General features: G+C 46.4%; 2 protein-coding genes across 2 annotated transcripts in view; one reads left to right on the top strand and one right to left on the bottom strand.

Moving 5' to 3' along the window:
• Positions 1-417: 417 nt before the first annotated feature.
• Positions 418-5,816, bottom strand: LOC135400670 (uncharacterized). Its single transcript, XM_064632504.1, has 4 exons — positions 5,631-5,816; positions 5,500-5,514; positions 4,019-4,230; positions 418-1,387 (listed from the first exon to the last, which is right to left on the bottom strand). Exons 1-4 carry the CDS (start codon positions 5,695-5,697, stop codon positions 1,034-1,036), a joined length of 648 nt encoding a protein of 215 aa, XP_064488574.1. The 5' UTR covers positions 5,698-5,816; the 3' UTR covers positions 418-1,033.
• A 5,890-nt stretch (positions 5,817-11,706) lies between these two features.
• LOC135400678 (uncharacterized) overlaps positions 11,707-21,056 on the top strand; it is a 53,698-nt gene continuing 44,348 nt past the window's right edge. The window contains exon 1 of the mRNA XM_064632517.1: positions 11,707-11,855. Coding sequence (XP_064488587.1) covers positions 11,744-11,855 — 112 coding nt within the window. The 5' untranslated portion in view covers positions 11,707-11,743. The remainder of the gene's footprint in view (positions 11,856-21,056) is intronic.

The following is a 21,056-nucleotide window of genomic DNA, read 5'->3' on the forward strand; positions in this document are numbered from 1 at the left end:
TGTGCTACACTGTTCAAAAAGAACGTCACCCCCATAGCACGCTCATAACGAGCCATCATCCTGAGTCACATGGTTCTGCCCGTGATTTCCTGAAAATGGGGGGCTTACGCCATTTTTTGTGGTGTTATGGACTTCATAATTGCACCAAAAAGGCGTACGACCCCGCTTTCATCAAATCAAGGAAGAGAACGTTGTCATTTGCGGTGATGGTTGGCTATTGCACTGGCTATAACACTTCCGCGGTTATATCAATTGTCACACACATACACAAAAAGGCGCATGTCCCAACCTTTCTGCAAATCAGGAACGACAACGTTATCATCCCGTGCAATGATTGACCTCCAGTGTGCAAGCGGTGAAGATCTGCTTCAAGAGCGTAGAAAGGGAGGAGCAAGTGATCAGTCTCGAACGCCCGGCTTTCAGAATGCAAAACAGCTTTATTTCGTGTCCAGTAAAACCATAGCCACACAGTAAACTTGATACATTAAACGAAATGGCAGTAACTTCACCTCCTAACCAACCATGATCTCGAATGACATCGTTCTCTCCTATGATTTGTTGAATGTGACAATTGAACCTCTATATGCAATAAGGGGATAAGTCGAAAAATCCCAAAATGAGAAAAGGGGCCTGATATGATTGTCCGTCCCATTGACACACATGCATTTCCTGTTTTTTTACCATGCTGTAGCGGGCCAACAAATCGCAATAAGGTCCTAAGTTTTCATTGGCAGGTGCATACTGGTATGCCGATGTAATTGCAACAAAAATAGTAAAAAGAGGATAAGTCGACTTATCCCCTTATTGCATACAGATGTTCAATTATGCAGAACATAATTGTAACAGAGAAGGCGTACGCCACTTGTTTTCGACAAATCAGGGGAGTGAACGATGTCATTCGAGATGATGGTTGGTTAGGAGGTGAAATAAATGTCATTCCGTTCTATATAGGGTATTAGTTCCACAGTCATTCCAGAGTAGTACAAGAGCTACGGATGTGTATACGGATGTGTATTCATTACAACGTTGCTGTTCACGAGTACCTGTCATGCGCTATGAGTTGGTCCAGCAACCCTACTTCTGCGCCGACCAAGGAGAGGGCCTGGGGCACCGTCCTTTTCAGTACCGCAGCAAAAATGCTTTTACTCAGTTCCGAGACGACCTTCTTCTGGTTTTGGGCAACATTCTCCTCTATGTAAACGCTGGGACGGTCGTAGCCTTCACAGGAGCAGTCGAATACTTCGATGCCCCTGTTATCGTAGCGAATTCCCAAACGAAAGCGTACATTTTTTGCGGCGGTGTTAACATGAAGCCACTTGTGGGAGCCGCCCTTGCCTTCCAGAAGGTCATAGCTGCTCAGCTCCAGTTCGGGGACTTCCAGGACCATCTGAAATGTTCTCCCGTTAGAAGTCGTCTACGCTTTGCCGAGGTGGCAAGTCTAATATGTTGTGGATGTACAGAAGACGGGAATGCCCTGGTAAGCGGTTTAGTACTTTCAGGGTGTAATTTAGAAATATCACTCTTCACAGTAAACTGTTTTACACTTTTTTGGTGCAAATGGCTTGTCCCACGGTACTTTAAAAGCGATAAAACCCCCGTGCCGGGGAACAAGTCAAAAGACGACACAACACACATGGCACAGACACAGGCATTTTTTGTCCCACGGCGAACGCCTTTTTGGTGTTGCCTTTACACTCGAATGATGGGTGTTTTCTAAAACACCCTTTAGTTAAGTGTATTCCTAATAAAACACTCTTATAATGGCGTTTAAAAACAAAAACACCCTTAAAAGTGATGTATTCTATTGAAAACACCTTTTGGGATGGAATTGTTTTCTGGCAAATATTCCCTCTCAAATAGCTAGTGTAATACGAGCTTCCGCGGCAGCATGCCCTATGGCAGGCACCACCCTGAACACGGCACACTTCCTGCCGTGGTTGCATCCGGAGCGCAATGCGTCACAAGCACGCGTCGTTAGTTTCGTAACACTGTGGGACCAACGTGAGTGCCGAGGTTTGAAGAGACCAGCTGGGCACACTCAGTAGCCTATATTGGCGTATCGGATGGATGATATACTGAAATACAATTTGTTGGGGCACGTTCGTTAAATGTGATCGGGCGGGAAACGTTTGTAGCGGTGGTGGGAATGCGTTTTTGCAATTAACACCCACGCTTGCAACGAGTCAAAGATATCAGCGAAATTCCTGGCATCCTTCCCTGTCAAATACTGTGTTTTTAACTCAGATTATCGTCTGTAATGTGATTACTTGCTGTGAAACCAGTATAATTTTTCTCTCACGAATTAAAACACCATTATTAACACCATATTCCCAATTCAAATGGTGTGTAAAAAAACTGTGTATTGGACATAAACACCTGTTCCAGCGCCCCACTTTACACCATGAATGATCGACATTGGATAAAATGTGGTGTATGTCGATATTACACCTTTAGTAATGTTTTTCTTGCACCCTTTGCGGAATAGAAAAATGTGTTTTTAGAAGAATACTCCATTTTTGAGCGAATAAAGGTGTAAAATGATTTGCTGGTGTAAAATGAATGTGTTGGGAACAACCTGACGAAGAACAATTGACTGGTGCGTTTCCATCTGAGCATGTGAAAACGAAGACGTGACCAGGAAGCACACAGGACAGGTCGCAGCTTACAACAGTAAATATATTATACTCACACCGCCTGAGACCTCGTCTTCGTTGACCCGAACCAACCAACATAAAATAGCCAAACGAAACAACAATCTCTCGGGACCGTATTTGTTTTTGTATGTGCGTTTTGCCTGTAGATTGCTTTTCCATCCAGACAGAGCAGTTCCATCAAGCTGTTCCAGCACAACCACCAATTAGTCAAAGATTTAGACCTCCGCGCGCTTGTCATCGGGGGGGGGGGGGGGGGGGGGGTGTCTGTAATGTCGAAACTGGCTTGCTGTTGTTGGCCACGCGCCAGTGCGCATCGTCACGACTATAGCGACACAGAAAAACAGATGAAGATGGGGGTTGAAGGTGGGGTGTGTACACGATGAATGAAACTCGATGAGAGAGAAGTGCACAGTGGATGGGAGGTACGCTATAGGGGTCGTATAGGGATGTTGAGGAAGGTGTCATTTGAGGCGGACCAGTGTTCCATGGCCAAATTCTAATGAGCTATGCGCACTTCCATTTTTTTTTAAATAATAAGAAGAAGAAGAGGCGGACGAAGAAATGAACATTAACACTGTGGATGTCTGCTGAACGGGCACAGTTGTTGCAGCAGCGGCGCAGCATCATCATCACGTGATAGGGCAGGTGAATATGTGTTTCGATATACCGGGTGGGATATACTATAGCAATGGGACTGATTTCCGCCATCTTTAGTCAGGCACAGTCTGATGCCCGCACTGCCTAGTGTGTGCCTGGGGGGCGGCGCCCCCCCCCCAATCTGTGTAACCTAGCCTGACCTAACCTAACTAAAATACGCTTACCTGACCTAACTAAAGGCTCATACCTTTCGCAACATCACCCGTCCGAAGCCGTTAGGCTTAGCATGGCCGTGTTTTTCTGTGCTTTAGATTGTGTTAATGAAATGCATGTAAAAAAGGTTCCAGACCACATCATTTTATAATGTTTATATTTTTAGACTCGGTACATGGTCTTCTCTCACTCTCATGCATTATTTCACTTTTAACCACAGTCACCAACTTTTAAAAGCCACCAGTCCCACTGCTATATTACAGCCACCGGGTGTTTCACGGAAGTCTCCCGAGTGAATAATTCGGCCCCTGCGTGAACCAAGCTGATGAAGACGAAATTGACAGCGGGATAGCTGAACCAAAGAGCGCATTGGTGCACTGCTTCGCGCAAGAAATATGTAAACCGAAACCGATTAATTATTCGCATTTGAATTGCCACCAAAGGGCGTTTACGATCATTCCTCTCCTTAAATCAGAAGAAATATCTTTATCAATCGGCACAGTGGCTGGCGCAGAGCGTGTCTGCTGTGAAACCGGAACAGCATGTATACTCACCGTGAGCTCACTAACGCTCCGTTTATGAACGAGATCAGCCTCTTCTGCCACGATATCGTAGAAGCCAGAGAGGGACGCGTGCTTTACATTGAGCCTGTTGCCACCACTGCTCTCCGAGTAGTCTTCGACGTAGTAACTCTTCAGGTCCTCAGAATTTGAGAAGTAATCGGCCACGATTTGCGCGCATTTCCAAGCAGCCTCCTCGTCGTGCTCTGCGCCACCGTGCAAACCCACAGAGAAGCAAAATTACACATGCGAACACAATATGCATATTAAATATCTATCCCTTGCTGTCATTCTGTTACGCACAATTCGAGAAGAAAAAACGCGTGTGTTAGAAAGTAGAAAAGGGCTCCGCCATATACTTGAAGCCTGAGCCTGGGTAAGACACACAACCACACACGAGTCTCGTGTGTCTTGCCCAGGTCTTACCTTGGTTGTCTTCCACGGTTGGTTGACAACCACGTCCTTGGTTGTCTTGCCCACGACCTACTAGATTATAACGACCATGTCATAGGCGATCCTTCCCAGCGCCACACTTAGAAGCAAGCACTGGGGCTACTTATCAGCCCAGCTATTGCTTACTCAATTTGTGCAATCCTTTGTACTCCAGCCTACCTTAGTATTTTTGCACAAGCGGTGGATGTCCCACGGAAGATACTTCTTTCTTACAGTTATCATCATCATCATTCTGCGCGTTTTCATAGAAGCTGTTGCTGTCGTCTGCTCCCGTAGTAGTACGTCCGCTTCTGCGCGTTCAAAATTCAAATTTCCATTGTCCAATTATGAAAGAGATCTTGCGGGCCGATGAGTACGGGTCCCGGAGGATCCTGCGGACGGGCTCCTCATGGGGGTTGCCAATTATGACACGTTATAGTCTAGTAGGTCGTGATCTTGCCCAGACTCCAGCTAGCTTCCGTATATGCCATCCTGTCTGTTAAATAGAAAAGGGCTCCGCAGCAGGATGGTCAGCGAGTTCCAGTGGCTGTATTCAAGCTTACACCTTTGTGACCGTTCCTACCTCGGACTGCAACTGAGCCATGCGGACGTAGCCACAATACTACTATACCAGCTTTACACAAAGTCACGTGTGACGGTCTCGTACGTTCCACGTTCCGTCCTGCACTGGGTGAGTTAGTGAGGAAGCCTGCGCCACCTAATCGACATATAAAGGTACTTGTGAAAATCCCCATGGAAGTGACGTCACCATGTTTTCGATGTCGCAAAGCTGTGACGTCATCAGATTACAATTATATAAGCTCGAAAGTCATATTTGATGCGGGTAAGCTTAATTTCCGAGGCAGTTGTATACATTAAGATGTCTTCTCGAGAATGGCCTCAGTGTACACTCCAAAACTGTTGTTCGGTGTTATGCATGCACATTCACTGATACACTCATAAAACCATGGCGCAAAATGATGCGAAGTTCCGTTTTTTAGAGTGTTATGCGTAGAAGGGTATTGAGAATAACGCTAACTCACCGTCGCTGTCGTAATCTACAAAATAGAAATACACAAGCTTAACGGGCAGTATAAATGCGTGAGACAGAACAGACAAAAAAGTGTCGCGTCGTCCCACGATATCGTTGAATTAAATTGAACGAAACACTCACGATGTCTAGCGTTGCCGTGGGCGATGCAAAAGACGGCGTGCAACGCTATTAACCACTTCCTAGGCATCGTGTGCTCTGTTACCACAACCACCTAACCCAGAGCAGTCAGTCTCGATATAGAATGGAGCTGTCGTCCAAACGCCGTTTATTTTGCGCATTTTAGCGCATTCCACTTAGAAGCGCACTGATTAGAAAAATGACGTAAAATATCGCTACGCCATACGAGTTAGTGATGTTGAAAAGCACACGTTTCTTATTGCACGAAAGGTGTCCTCGAAAGCTGTCGAAAGGCGTAAAATGCGTGTACAACAGCCCTATTCTATACGCTCGTATTGATGCCTCGAAAACATGACAGACGTATACTTATTAGTTGTCGTATGTTCGGAGGAGAGCTGTAAAATACGAGGCGCTCAGCACCAACTGCGTCCCTTGTTCGTTGAATAAGGGTGAGTTCACCAAAAATGAGAATCGTGACGCACCTTTGGATCGATAAGCACGTTCCATACTTTCGCAAATTGCCCTATACGTTTCCGACTAATGCAGGCTACCGGAAGATGGTAAATGTCATTGGAAGACTTTCCAGACGAATGTCGGCACAGTTCCCCCTGAAGTCGGCCCAGGACGCATACTAATCCCCCTGTCCCCCACCTGCTGTCCTTCCTGCTGTCCTCTCTCCGTCTGTCCACATCTGTACGCCGCTCATAGCCACAGTTGCTTCGCGGCGCTAACACGCAATCAAAAAAAAAAGTAAATGTCATTGTGATATGAGACACGATGTCCTTCAATGTCGACCGAGGACTGATGGGACACAGGTCACCAAACAGGTCACAGGTGTTGACACAGGTCAACAGTGCACGTACCTATTGCAGTTTTTGCATTCAGGCGTTTTACTGCGCTTTGCCTGGAGATGATTCGAAAGTCAGTAACCGTATACTTTTTGGACCCAAAGATATAAGGAAATAGAGAGGCCAAAAAGAGATACAGACAATGTAGTAAAAAATGTACATCCTATAAGCGGACGACTTCCCTTCTCCGCATCTGACCCCACCAACTGCGCCGTATATGTTGAACACGCCTTTCGTCGGCATGGACTGTACTGTTTTCGGAATTATTCTGCTAGTAAGCACCACATGGGCTGCTGTGTGTTTCTGCTGAAGTTTCCCGGAACACCGACAGTTGGTGGATTCTTTTAGGACTCTGGCTTCATAAACACAGTCATCAAAAGAGAAGACAATTGGAAATGTAGGTGTGAGCTATGATGAGCAGTAATTAACGTGAGACGTTCCTCGTACAGATGTGTTCACTACGCTTAAATCTCTCCAGTGCTTGAAGTGAGCTATGTTACAACTGCAAATAAGGCATGGCACGATACAATCCGTAGGATCATCGATAGAGTGGTGCAGTGGAACCGTGTTGGGCCAATTTAACCCAGAGTTCTATGGGTCACAACCGCATTTCTAAGACGCAAAATGTGTGCCGCGGCCCGTAAGGTAGTTGTCCCTGTTCACAGAGGATAACATGAGTACCCCATCTTCACTATAGGGTCTTTTAGTATACATGCCGTTTTCACCGCTTCCGGTTTGGTGCCAAAGCGACATCGGGTTTGACAGCAAACACGCTCTGCGCCAACCACCGTGCCGATTGATGCAATTGAGCCTCTGTATGCAATAACGGGATAAGTCGTAAAATCCCAAACCGAGAAAACTGCAAGTGAATATTTGGTAAAGTAATTGCGGATGAGTTTCGTCGAATAACGCAAATGGAAAACGTGTAATATACTATATGCAAGTGTCTACTCTACGTGCATGTCCCGTTAGCATCGTTGCTGGACGAACGAACGTGCCAGGACGGACGAAGTTAGCTTTGTGCAGTGGAGCAGCCTTGGTCGTGATTACCCTGCTGCTAAACGAGCACAATCTTTAAAATAATGTTCTGTACGGCTAGCAAAATTTGACTTAATAGCATAGTGCGCACGTTTTTCCGATTACCACGCTCAGTAGCTCTGCTGACACGGTCACGTGAGGTATAGGAGGAAAATGTTTTTCGAATGGATCTCGAAGCTCATTTCCGCATCGTAGCAAAGTTTAAGCTACACCAGTTGTATGCGTGTGTAGAAAAGGTGCCTCATCTGGCTGTCCATCCCATTGACACGCATGCATTTCCCGTCTTACCCTCCTATTCCCAGTTGTTTTGCGACGTAAATCCCCCAATTATTTATTTACCCTCCTATTGCGAGTCAAGAAATTGCAATATGGTCCTAAATTTTCTTTGACGGGTACATACTGGTATGTAGATGTCATTGCAACAAAAATACTAAAAAGGGGATAATTCGACATTTCCCCTTATTGCATACAGAGGCTCAATTATCGCTTCTGGGGCCCTATTCCGAGGTGCCTCGCTCGCGCAATCGAGTCGTTTGCAAGCGACGGCACGTGGTGCGTGATGTCATCGAACGACAGCGCCGAGAATTTGGTATTCCAGTGCTCCCAGACGAGCCGCGCGTGAACGATCCTGTCGTTTGACCGATGCGCACGCTTGTTCAGCGGGGAGAGCTCAGCAGAAGGGAACGTGAAAAAGAGCAACTTTCAACACGAACCACCAGAAGGCGACTGCCGCCTGGTTCTGACCCTCATAAGCTAGCAACGTGTGTAATGATTTTTTTTCTTTTTTTTTTGCTACATTCCATAGCGGCTTCCCGCTCTAGCAAATTTTTCCACGGCTGACAGTGAATACATGCAGTGAAAAGCAGTCGGAGGTGCGAAAGGCAAAGGCAAAGGAACCACTGACAACCTCCCAATCCGTTGACCAGCTACCACATGTAGTTCCGGACCACCGATGGTGTCGGTAGGCGAAGCGATCGAGGCGGCGGGAACGATACCTGCCGCTTTTGGTATTTCGGGTTACGTCTAACGATCGAGCGCTTGGGTTATTTACTATCGTTCAGCCCGTCGAGGTGTTCAACGTCACTGTCACGCGCATCCCAGATGACGACGACAAAGCGATTGCACGAGCGCGTTCGCAAATATAACTTTGTGCATTTGAGATAAAAGCAAACATAGGCAATAAAAGACGACGAAAAAAAAAAGCGGTGCTTGTTTTTCTTTTTTTTGTATAATTTCCTCTATCTGCACCGTTACGCGCTTCACGTCCCACCTCAGAGCAGTTTCACATTGTGCTCGACTATGTGGGGGAGCACCGTAATCTCTTTACGGGTGGGCTGTCCGCTGGCTACACATCGCAAGACAGAAATAGGGAGTGGTGCGAGCTGGCTACACGTTTGAACGCCAGCGGTGGTGCAGTGAAACCCGTTGAGAGGTGGAGAAAGGTGCGTAAATTAACATCAGATACGAAACACCAACAAAAATCTCAAAATTTGCGGCAGCAGTGACGACTGCAATATCCCCGTCATCGGCCCTTGGGACACCGCAGCCCACTCCAGGGCGACCTTCCGTCATGAATAGTTGGCTCTTTTGAGGCGACAGGCCTAAGGAACTCATTATGACCCCACCAGCGCTCTCGGACATTTCCACCATCACGATCACGTTCATCATCGCCATCGCCGCTCCGATCATTCCCGTCATCTCTCATTGTCATCACTCATCATTGTCACCACTCATATCAGAACCCCTAGATATGGGGTAGCTTTCCACTCATAGAGTGGAAAACCGCCCCCATGCATCATCAGAATATATATGTTGTTTTTGTTGCAATATCCCACTACTTGATTGAAGTTGTGTTCAATGGGAACCCTTAGACGTGGACCAAATGGAAAAGCGCCACTAAAGCCAAGGCAGCTCGCATCTCACATCACACGCGGGAGACGGGAGGAGGTCCCCCACCGAAAGAGAATCGCCCTCTGAGCTGGAGGAGCGGCTGGCCTCTGTGATTGGGCAAGTGGCGACAACCGGGATGCAGGAGACTCGGGATATGGGCACTGCCGACCTCGGAGTCCGCATCAACGATCATTTATATGGCACCGCCCGAGGCAGCTTCTGCCTCACAGAGTGATGAAGGCAGGTCGACTTGCACATAAGTTCCGACCGTGTTGGCCTCGATAGCAGCCACGCGAAGTAACTTGCAGCCATCTCCGTTGAATGCTCTGGCTACTCGACAGGCCAAACGACTGGGTCCGAGAAATCGCTCGTGCACCGACACTCAGCTGATAGCATCGTTCACAAGTGACACGTTTAGAAGACAAGGAAATACCAAATGCTCGATGCCGTCGATACGTGACATTACGCATCACGTGCCATCGGTTGCAAACAGCTCGATTGCTCGAGCGGTGCACCTCGCGATTCAAGCACGCTATCGTTAGACGCGCCGTCGGAATATCAAAAGTTGCATGGGTCGTTCCCACAAGGTCGATCGAGAGCGAGCGATCTTCGCCTACCGACAGTGTCGGTCACGCGCAATCGGTAGCTCGGAATAGGGCCTGGTTTGAGAGGAAAGAAGGCGTACGCCTCTTGTTTTCAACAAATCAGGAAAAGGAAAGATATAATTCTGCATGGCGGCTGGTTCCGAGCGTCCTTAGTCGAGGAGGACCGGAAGTGCTTGTGGCACCGGAAGTTGTGGCGTGGACATGTTTATGCTTACCCGAGAATGTCATGTATACAGGGTGTGTGCAGGAAAACCTAAGTGGCCATTTGCACACGTACGGTACGGTACAGCACGGCACGAACGAAATCGCTTACGCCCTCAGGAATCACGTGGCAATGTTGCTCACGTTGATTGGCTAGAACACCACCAACTTCCTCAAGTTTTCGGTCGGACACCGATTCGGAAAACTCGAGTTGGTCGTAGTTGGTGGTGTCGGTCGACTGGGACCAACTCCAGAGTTGGTCATAGTCGGTGGAGAAAGTTGACGCTTGCGAACGCAGCCTTAACGTTTGAGCCAGCAGATGATGACCGTGGGCGTACCTAGAGGGGGTACCTCCCCTGGAGCTCTAATGTAACTTGTGAAAATAGTGCTCTCTTTAGTCATAGGTCGTCATGATTATTCTGAGATGTCATAAATGAATCTCTGAACACGTGCACAGTCCACAGCGTCCGTCTCCAGGAGAGGAGGCGGGGGGGGGGTGCACGCTTTGACCCCCTGGAAGCACTTCCCCCTCCACTTCAAAAAAATCCTGCGAACGCCCATGATGATGACGATAGCTCCTTAGAACGAGCATCTGCTGCTGTGTTCTTTATCCGCCAGCCCGATGACAACGGTCGGATACCAACACTCTTAAAAATGAACTTCACCGCATAGCACGCTCCTAGCCAACCATCATCTCAAATGGTATCGTTATCTGTCCTAATTTGTAGAAAACGGGAGACATACACCTTTTTTGCGACCATTATGGACAGCATAATTGTCACAAAAAGGTGTACGCCTCCCGTTTTCAACAAATCAGGGTAGATAACGATATCATTGGAGATGATGTGTTGGCTAGGAGCGTGCTTTGCGGTGAAGTTCATTTTTAAGAGTGAAGGACTGCCCGAGGGCCAGCCTTCCCTCCAGTATCGCTCGCAAAAGCTCGACATTGTCATGTTCGCGGAACCTCAGGACAAGGTGGGCGCAACACCAGGGCTCCGCGGAACCCCGGTTGGTAACCACCAGTGTAAGAGGAAATGATAGGTAGGTATATACAGCTGCGACGGGAGGAAAGATAATGGTGAGGCGCTTTGAAGTTGATAAGACCCCCGCGAAAACGTATTCGAAGTTCAAAGAATATTTTGCTCGTGCTGACTCGCTGTTGACGACCGTCTTATATATAAGTGTACAAGAGCAGGGACATACCTGTTTGTGAAATTGACGCATACTTGCGTCGCTACGCCCTAGTGTGCTGTTTGTTTGACACCTAGTGCATAACAACTGTAACTTACTCATGTGTCACCACGGGCGTTTGGATGCTGACAAAAGTCATTAACTGTGTTTGTACATCCTCAATGGCTGTTTGTGAGTACACATATATTCGCGTGTTTAAGGTGTCTATCGTAAAACATGGTTTCCATTTTAGAAACGCGTGTTGTCACGAAGATGCCTAGCATCTCATCATTTGCCCAATTTGTGCTACTTAGATGAGTGCCAATCGCAAAAGCTGGAAGCTGTTGTGTGAGGACAAGCACGCATGCACGAGATCTCTTCCAAGTGCGAGCGGACGAACTCACGTATGATGGTTACGTACTGGCTAATTGTGCTGAATGTCGTATTTTTCGCCACTGCGGGATCTGACTGGTATGGTAAGCCATTCCCGCATTCGTAAAGCCTGTCTTATGCCCAGATCTGCCCGGACTTGCTTGAGAAGAGCCACATTTGTACTGACGATGCTGCCTGCATTGGTGGCGAAACGTCTATGCCTTTACGGTCTTTAATGCTGCGTTAAGCCGGAGTATTAAACACATTATGATTACTTGAGGAGTAAAAAATGAGAGGATGAAAATTAGTCGGCTTCATGGCCCAATCCGTAAAATGCGTGCGCTTTCATAAGTAGCTTTTACGGATGCTCAGGTACGAATTCTTCTTCACCAAAATCTGTCGCGGCAAAATTTCGCTTCACTGTGCTTATATAAACATACGTCAAAGCCCGGATTCAAGAAGCGCGTGCGGGTCGTAAAATCTTTGAATTTTACGACAGAATCCAACGAAGGCCACCCAGTATTCGTACGTCGCCGTACGACCATCACGGATGCGTACTTCGCAACATTGCAGATCGAATCTCGAACAACTTTGCGGCATGGGCGAGCTTTCAAGCCATGGACAACGTTAGTAGATATCTCTGAAAGCTATACTTCCTCTGTTATTTCCTTCTACCACGTAGGGGTACTTCAGTGCGTAGCTATAAAGCGATAATTTACGCCGGTGCTGTTGGTATCTACAGAGCGATAGTGTATATAATTTAGCTGTAATACAGGTTTTACGCTGGCACGAATGTACCTTAAAGAGCGAGGAAGTGAAGTGAACGCTCTTACACCTCTCCACACCTCGTGAATGAACATGTCACAGCAGTATCAATCGAATGGGGTTAAACGATGGCTCTCAAATTCAATTTGTAGTTTTTGTTTTTGTTTTTTGTTTGGGTTGCAGAGTTGGTCGGGTGCCGAATTCAATCTCTCCACATCTTTTTAAATTTACTTATCAACTCATCAAATTCAGTCATCAGTAATTGGCTGCATTGGAATTGGGTCGGCGATTTTGCATGATATCCTGTATACCAGGATGACGCACTTCCACTAGCTGTTTAACGGCCACGTGCCTGCTGTTGGTGTCGGCCGGAGCTGGTAAGGAAGGGCTGCAGCTGAGGGGTGCTGAGGATGCTAGCTAGTCCCTTCGTTCGTTGCCTCTGATGCTGACATGAGACGGGATCCATTGGAAAGTAAGATCTCCTCCGATTAGTTTATGCTGGGCACACGATCTTCTTATACAGCGGGCTAGGGTGCTTCCGCACATGGGGTTCCTCACGTTACACAGGGCACTTATGGAGTCAGTAAATAAAACGGCCTCAACTATTCCTGTCACTTGGACCGCAGCAGCTGCGTGCAGAAGAGCCAGGAGTTCGGCAGTCGTAGAAGGTATATGGCAACGAGCTGATTTTCCTTGTCAGGCCACGTTCATTGGTGGAATGTAGTATACGCACTGGTAGCGCTTTTGGCACGGTCGTCGTGGGAGCCATCTGTGAACACCAGAGTACGCGAGTGGTACACTCTTAGAAATGAAGTTCACCGCATAGCACGCTCCTAGCCAACGGTCATCTTGAATGATATCGTTATCTGCTCTGATTTGTTGAAAATGGGGGGGGGGGCGGACGCCTTTTTTGTGACACTTATGCTGTTCATGACAAAAGACAAGGGTGCAGGCCAGCTGGTACATGGCGGAAAAAGTGGAACCCGAGGAAGGGACAGAGGAGGGACGACACGACACGTTCTCGAAACGAGAACGTGTCGTGTCGTCCCTCCTCTGTCTGTTTCATTTTTTACGCCTACCTAGGCGTACGCCCACCTTTTTGAACAAATCAGGGAAGATAACGATATCATTCGAGATTATGGTTGTCTAGGAGCGTGCTATGCGGTGAAGTTCATTTTTAATTTTATTTGTGGGAGAGATTTACTAGACGGATTTCACATGGTACTATACAACAAGCACAACACACACATAGCATACACAACATATTTTTAAGAGTGTGGATGTGAAGCGTTGTGGCAAACTCACGCCATGGCTGCGTAGGTAGACTAGCAGGGAGTCGAGGTAGGGCCCCACTGTTGGCCAGAGAGCTGGTGGCGAACATATACTAGCCAGGCGCCCTACACTCTTAAAAATGAACTTCACCACGTAGCACGCTCCTAGCCAACCATCATCTCAAATGATATCGTTATCTGCCCTGATTTGTTGAAAACGGAGGGCGTACGCCTTTTCTGTGACACTTATGCTGCTCATAATTGTCACAAAAAAGGCGTACGCCCCCCGTTTTCAACAAATCAGGGCAGATAACGATATCATTTGAGATGATGGTTGGCTAGGAGCGTGCTATGCGGTGAAGTTCATTTTTAAGAGTGTACACTCTTAAAAATGAACTTCACCGCATAGCATGCTCCTAGCCAACCATTATCTCGAATGATATCGTTATCTGCCCTGATTTGTTGAAAACGGGGGGCGTACGCCATTTCTGTGACACTTATGCTGTTCATAATTGTCACAGAAAAGGCGTACGCCTCCTGTTTTCAACAAATCAGGGCAGATAACGATATCATTCGAGATAATGGTTGGCTAGGAGCGTGCTATGCGGTGAAGTTCATTTTTAACAGTGTACACACTCTTAAAAATGAACTTATGAGGTTCATAATTGCCACAAAAAGGCGTACGCCTCAAGTTTTCAGCAAATCATGGCAGATAACGGTATCATCTGAGATGATCATTAGCTAGGAGCGTGGTATGCGGTTAAGTTAATTTTTAAGAGTGTACACAGTTAAAACTTCAGTTAGACAGGTGTAGGCTGTGCGACCTGATTCCAAAGAACGACGTGGCTCATAGGCTGCAACAGTTTAATGCGTTCCGCAAGAAGAAAGCTCGCGACAAATTAATGGCGTCAAAAACGAAAACCCAAAATAACACCACACCACAGGTGACAGTACATGCATTATATGAGAAGACACCTTGTCATATAAAGCAAGGTCTGGATCATTCGCTCAGCAACTCCATGTTGTTAAGGTGTACCAGGGATGGTTAGCTGACGTCTTATGCCTCTCTTGAGAAGGTACTCCGCGAAATCCTTGCTAGTGTATTCACCTCCGTTATCACAGCGCAATGCTGTCACGGTCCTGCTGTGTTGGTTTTCAACCACTCGCTTGAACTCATCGGATTTGGGGGGCACTTCTGATTTGGTCTTCATCGGATACGTCACAGTGTGCCTGTAATAATCGTCCATGAAGGTCACGAAATAGTTGGAGCCTCCTTTAGACGTATAGGCGTGATTCTGCCAACAAAGTCGGAGTACACCAGCTTCAGAGGCGCAGAAGCTCGAGTTGCTTCACCTTTCGGGAAAGCTCGTCGTCTCAATTTTCCCAGACAACGGGTCTTGCACCTGTCTGCTTCACAGTGGTCTTCGCTTGTACCACACAGGAGACGGACAGCGTCAGCTGAATCGCATGGCTGGATATGGCTGTGAGCTTCGCTCGACAGGATGTCATGTGGTTCGTAGCTTCACTGTCAAAATGCCAAACATTAAGATGTGAAGAGGAAAGGGTACAATTTTGGACACAGAGTGTTTTGTGCACTGCAACTTTGGCTTGTGTGCTACCGCACTTCATTTGGTTGTCGGTGTTAACCGTGCTCGGGAACTGGTCACAGTCTTTGGCTATGTACCCAATTTTTCACATGCGAAACATCGCACTCTTCTTTTGTGCGTGCCTTGATACTTTGGTGATTTGCTTCGCAGCTGTTTGCTATCGTCCTTCTTAGCATATTTCTTAGTGAGGAGAGCCGTTGTCTGACCTTCGTCTTCAGCAATGCTATGCTCGTCGTCACGACGGTGGTTGCGTTTCTCTTCTATGGGAAGTCTCGTCTTAACAGTTTTTGCTGTCAACATCTGTTCGTCCTGTTATAGGTTTAAGATGAGAGTCTCGTACGTTTCAGGAAGTCCCATGAGCATCACCAGAGCCATGCACTTCTCTATCTGTGAAGGTGTAGCCTGCATGTTACTGCTTCTGGTGCCATCTCCATAAGTCTTCCTAGATAATCCTTCACTTGCTCTTTCGCCTTCATTTTCACATTAAAAAAATCACTCGTCAATTGAAGAATGTGGCGGATTCCAAACTTCGAGTGCATACCATACCATGCACCGTGTTCCAGGCCGCTTTCGTGTAGGGCTTTCACCGATGTCGTCCAAGTAGTTCTCTCCCACAACAAGAAATAGAAAGGTGAGTGCTTCGCTGTCGTTCCTTGCTTCTCTTGCTCACTCATCCCTCTTCCCATGTAGCCAGGATCAATTGTCTCCCAGCACCCCTTCTGTACAAGTGCGGCTCGTATACGTATAGCCCATGGGTGGTAGTTGTTGGACGACAACTTGAGAAGTTTAAACTCGACAGTCCGAGATATACATGTCGCAGCTCAAAAGAAAGAAGAAAAAAAAACGTGGTTCTCGTGAAATGTACGCTCCTTCCAAGCGTTCACCGTACTCCGTTCCTTTTGCCAGAAACTTCTTGAACGTCACTGTGTTGAGCCCTTTTGCATCCTTAGGACTTAGGCGCCAACCATTCAGTAGCAGAGTCGATGTTGCTTGAACAAGGTTTCTTCAATGTATGTCGTCGCAGTTGTTACAAAAATGCCAGAAGATTCCACTCGGTGCTTTAGAAACCCTAGTTGATGCGTCGTCCTGGGCCCATGATCTGCTAGACAAGTGTAGGCAGTGCGTAATTCCAAAGAACGACGTGGCTCATATAGGCTTCAACAATTTAATGTGTGCAGGTCTGGAAGAAGAAAGCTCGCGACAAATTAATGGTGTCAAAAACGAAAACCCAAAATACGACTACACCACCAGGTGACAGTACATTACAACATAAATACTGACAACTTCAGCACATAGCACGCTTCTAGCCAACCATAAAATGGGAGGAAGCGCCTTACTTGGACACATTATGTCCTAGTTAGGCACCTCCTCCTGTTTTTGACAAACCAGGAAACAGAATGATATCATTCGGGATGGTGGTTGGCTATAGAAGCGTGCTGTGTGGTGAAGTTCTGTTTCAACGGTGCGCTCTTAAAAACGACATTCACCTCATACCGAGCTCCTATCCAACCATCATTATCGAATGATATCGTTCTCGACCCTGATTTGTTGAAAACGGGAGGTGTACGCCATTTTTGTACCAATTATGCGTGCGTAAGCGGTACAAAAACGCCGCACGCCTCCCGTTTTGAACAAATAAGGGACGAGAACGATGTCATTCGGAATGATGATTGGATAGGAGCGTGCTTTGAGGTGAAGTTCGTTTTTAAGATTCGTTTTTAAGTTCGTTCTGGTGTTGCGCTTCTCATATCTAAGTCACTGTCGTATTCTGTAATCGCACCAGCTTCATGTGATTGTGAAACACTGTGGTGTAAATTACAGACTGACAGAGGGAACGTATATGTAGGTGTTGTCTATAGGCCACCGTCTTCAAATAAGAAAGTATTAGATAGTTTACGTCGATACATGTTCAGCTCACTTGGTGTGGATGCTGGAATTGTACTGTGTGGTGATTTTAATCTCGACGGTATTGATTGGGATGCTATGTTCACTGGAAGTTGTAGGGAAAGAGAGAGTGCGGACCTTCTGCTAAACATTATGTCAGATTTCAGCTTGACCCAGTTACTGAGAGAACCCACAAGAGTAACAGATAATTCATCGTCCCTTTTAGACCTCGTGTTTGTGAGCTGCCACTTAAATAATTATACCTGTGAACTTGTAGATGGCCTCGCTGATCACAAAATGACTATTCTATCCTTACAAGTAACACCAGTTTTGAACCAAAAAGGGAAATACCTGTTCTTTCCTAATTTTGTGCGTGCTGATGACGTAAGCATAATTGATTTCTTGGAGAGGGAATTTGACAGATTCAGATCTCTTTCGACACACGTCAATATTAATGATCTCTGGTGTTCTTTTCGAAGCACCGTTACGTTTTGCATAACCAACTATGTGCCCCTAAGTAAAAAGAGGACTCTTCGAAAGAGTCCCTGGATTACCAGAGAAGTTATCCACATTAAGCGTCGTCTGAATCGACACCACAAACGTCGTCCTGCTAGTCGCATGGCTATTGTGAGTCTACGGGCAGAATTGAAGGCAACAATAGCGAGAAATAAACAGCTTTTTTATAGAGTTACCTTACCAACTTTTATTCAGTCCTCTCCAAAAAAGTTCTGGAGGTACCTCACTCCTAAGAAAGCACCTCAAACCCAAATTATGACAAGATCTGATGAGTACCTTCCAGATACTTTCAATGCCTATTTTTCTTCCGTCTTTTCGGTGGAGAACGGAATTGTCCCTTCCTTTGCAAGTCATGGTTTTCCTGCTATGAAGGACGTTTTGTTTTGCAGCGAGGGCATACTTTCTCTTCTCCGAAATTTGGATGTAAAGAAGAGTCCAGGCTATGACGGGATTGATAATCACTTCTTGAAAAGATACGCCGATTGGGTGTCCCTGTATCTCCAAATAATATTTACTAGAGCTTACACAACAGGTCAGATACCGTTTGATTGGAAGGTTGCAAAGGTAATACTAGTTCCCAAGAAAGAGGCAGCAAGAGATGTTCAGTCTTATCGACCTATTTCTCTCTTGTCCACAAGCTGCAAAATATTCGAACACATTCTTAGTAAACACATGGCTTCGTACCTTGCGGAACACAGACTTCTTTCTCGTTATCAGTATGGTTTCAGATCTGGCTCAGGTACTGTAAACCAGTTAGTCGAATTTGTACACGACCTTTCTATTTCCGTTAATCGAAACAAACAAACTGATGTTATATTTCTTGACCTTGAAAAAGCTTTCGACAAGGTGTCACATTCTAAACTTCTACTCAAGGTCAAGGCCATCTTTAAAAACGACAAGCTATGTGGTTGTTTGCAGTCTTATCTATCTGATCGTTTCCAGTTTGTCAGTTTTGAAAACAGCCCTTCAGCTATGACGTCGGTCACTTCTGGGGTCCCTCAGGGTTCAGTTTTGGGTCCATTACTATTCATAACTTTTATTAACGACATTGCTGAAGGCATTAGTGCTAACATCAAGTTGTTCGCGGACGACTGTGTGTTATACCGTGAAATATCTTCAGGAGACGACCATGAAGCTCTGCAGTTATCATTAAATAAAATTTTGAGCTGGTGTGACTTATGGCAAATGAGCATTAATAGGAGCAAAAGCGTAGTTATGAGCGTGACTACAAAACGGTCTCGGTTGATACATGACTATACTATAAACGGTGCGGTAAGGAATCGAGTATCAAATTATAAATATCTAGGTATAACATTTACCGATAGCTTGAACTGGAATAGTCATATAACAGAGACTGTTCGGAAGGCCGGTACCCGCCTCAATTATTTACGTAGGACCTTAAACGACGCAGATTCTCACACGCGGCTAATTGCGTACAAAGCACTAGTACGATCAGTTATGGACTACGCTTCGGTGGTATGGTTCCCTGAGCAGCAGAACAAAATACATATGCTTGAAATGATCCAAAGAAGAGCTGTTAGATTTATTTATGGCAGATATTCGCGTTATGACTCCCCCTCGCAATTACTCCACCTCGCGGGACTGACACCATTGTATCAAAGGACTCGAATTCAGCGACTTAAGCTATACTATGGCTCATAATAAATAACCATACCTGTATTAGGCCTTCTGATTATATTACATTTAACACAACTGGTAGCCACCGAACGAAACATAGCAAATCCATAAAACAATTATTTTCTAGGACTAACTGCCTTATGTACTCTTTCTTTCCGCTGTCCATTCAGGCATGGAACGAACTGACGGAAGAAATGGTACGGTGTGACACCTTGTCGAGTTTTATGCTGGCGATCGCAAATTTATAGGTAGAGTGTGCTGCTACGTTTGTTGTAATATTATGTGAAGGTTGTATGCGTGTGTAGATGGTTTTTGATATATGGTATATACATGTGTTCGAGGTTCATCTAAATTTTCTGTATATCCGCGGCTGCTACGGAGCAAGATGTTTCTCCGTGTGTATGTAATCCCACTCCTTTTTTGGCGTCTAAGACGCTAGAAGTATAAATAAATATATAAAATAAATAAGAGTGTGTAGCTGGACATGCCTAAGGTATCCGTAATTGTTTCAGCCGAGATCCGACATCAAAGTGTATGAGCTTACGAACACAATCGACAACATGGAGGTCGTTTCGTCCTCCACGGAAGAGGCAAGTGGAATTGACACTGATTCCTCTGCAAGCAATCGCACAGTAAGGTCGGGGATGACATTACCTGTGAGAACGGGTGACCATACGATTTCGTCTTCGGAGGAGGAACAACCGTTCAAGACGTTCCGAAGCGTGCACGGAAGGGACGCAACCGCAGCTCCACTCGAACCACTTCTTTAGAAGGAACTACGGTGATATTCGCCCCCGTGGACCGGAATGCCAACCTGGCCAAGGTAAACCACCTCAAGCTTTCCCAGTTCCTCACCTCAGAACTTCCTGGGAGGGTCAAGGAGATACGACCAAACTACTTCAAGAACATAATTGCGGTCGATGTTGTTGCCCCTTCTGCAAAGGCACTCCTCTTGAAGCTGGACCATATATGCTCAATCGCCGTCCGCGCATACGTACCACGTCCATTCAACTCGTGCTATGGGGTCATCATGGGAGTAGACACATCACTGTCTGATGACCAAATACTGGAAGCAATTAAGTCTGATCCGCCCACTCTCGCAGCGCGAAGAATACGAAAGGACGCCGGGGCGGTCAGGCTCACTTTCCTCGGCCAGACTCCTCCCAAGCAGCTAAGTCTACACCTCCTGACAATGCAAGTCAGGAATTACTTGCCACGAGCGACACAGTGCAATAACTGCATGAGGTACGGTCATGTAGCGGCGTGTTGCACCCGTAAGAAAATATGTTATAATTGCGGTACGCATCACGAGGCTCCTGATTGTCCCACTTCCGAGCCTCTCTGCATCAACTGCAAGGGGAAGCATCTGGCCACCTCAAGAGACTGCCCGAAATTCCGGGAGCAATGCCACATTACCAGGGAAAGGTCCAGGTCCAACACCAGCTACAAAGAGGCAAAAGCAAAGGTCAGAACGAAGCAGCGCCAAAGAAAACCTAGGCAAAGGAATATACAAAAGAACCCACAGAAGACTGGAATCCAGTCGTCCGGTATGATTGGTCGCGAAAAAGAACAACCAGCACCATTCACCGAGCGTGACTTTCCTCTGCTGGAACCGCAAGGTCAC

This window comes from Ornithodoros turicata, chromosome 1 (genome assembly GCF_037126465.1).
Source record: "Ornithodoros turicata isolate Travis chromosome 1, ASM3712646v1, whole genome shotgun sequence".
Lineage (NCBI taxonomy): Eukaryota > Metazoa > Arthropoda > Arachnida > Ixodida > Argasidae > Ornithodoros > Ornithodoros turicata.

Coding starts and splice junctions, on each gene's coding strand:
- LOC135400670 (XM_064632504.1), bottom strand. CDS start 5,697: ATGCCTAGGAAGTGGTTAATAGCGTTGCACGCCGTCTTTTGCATCGCC. Junction 1,388..4,018: donor GGAGCGTTAGTGAGCTCACG/GTGAGTATACAT, acceptor AGAACATTTCAG/ATGGTCCTGGAAGTCCCCGA.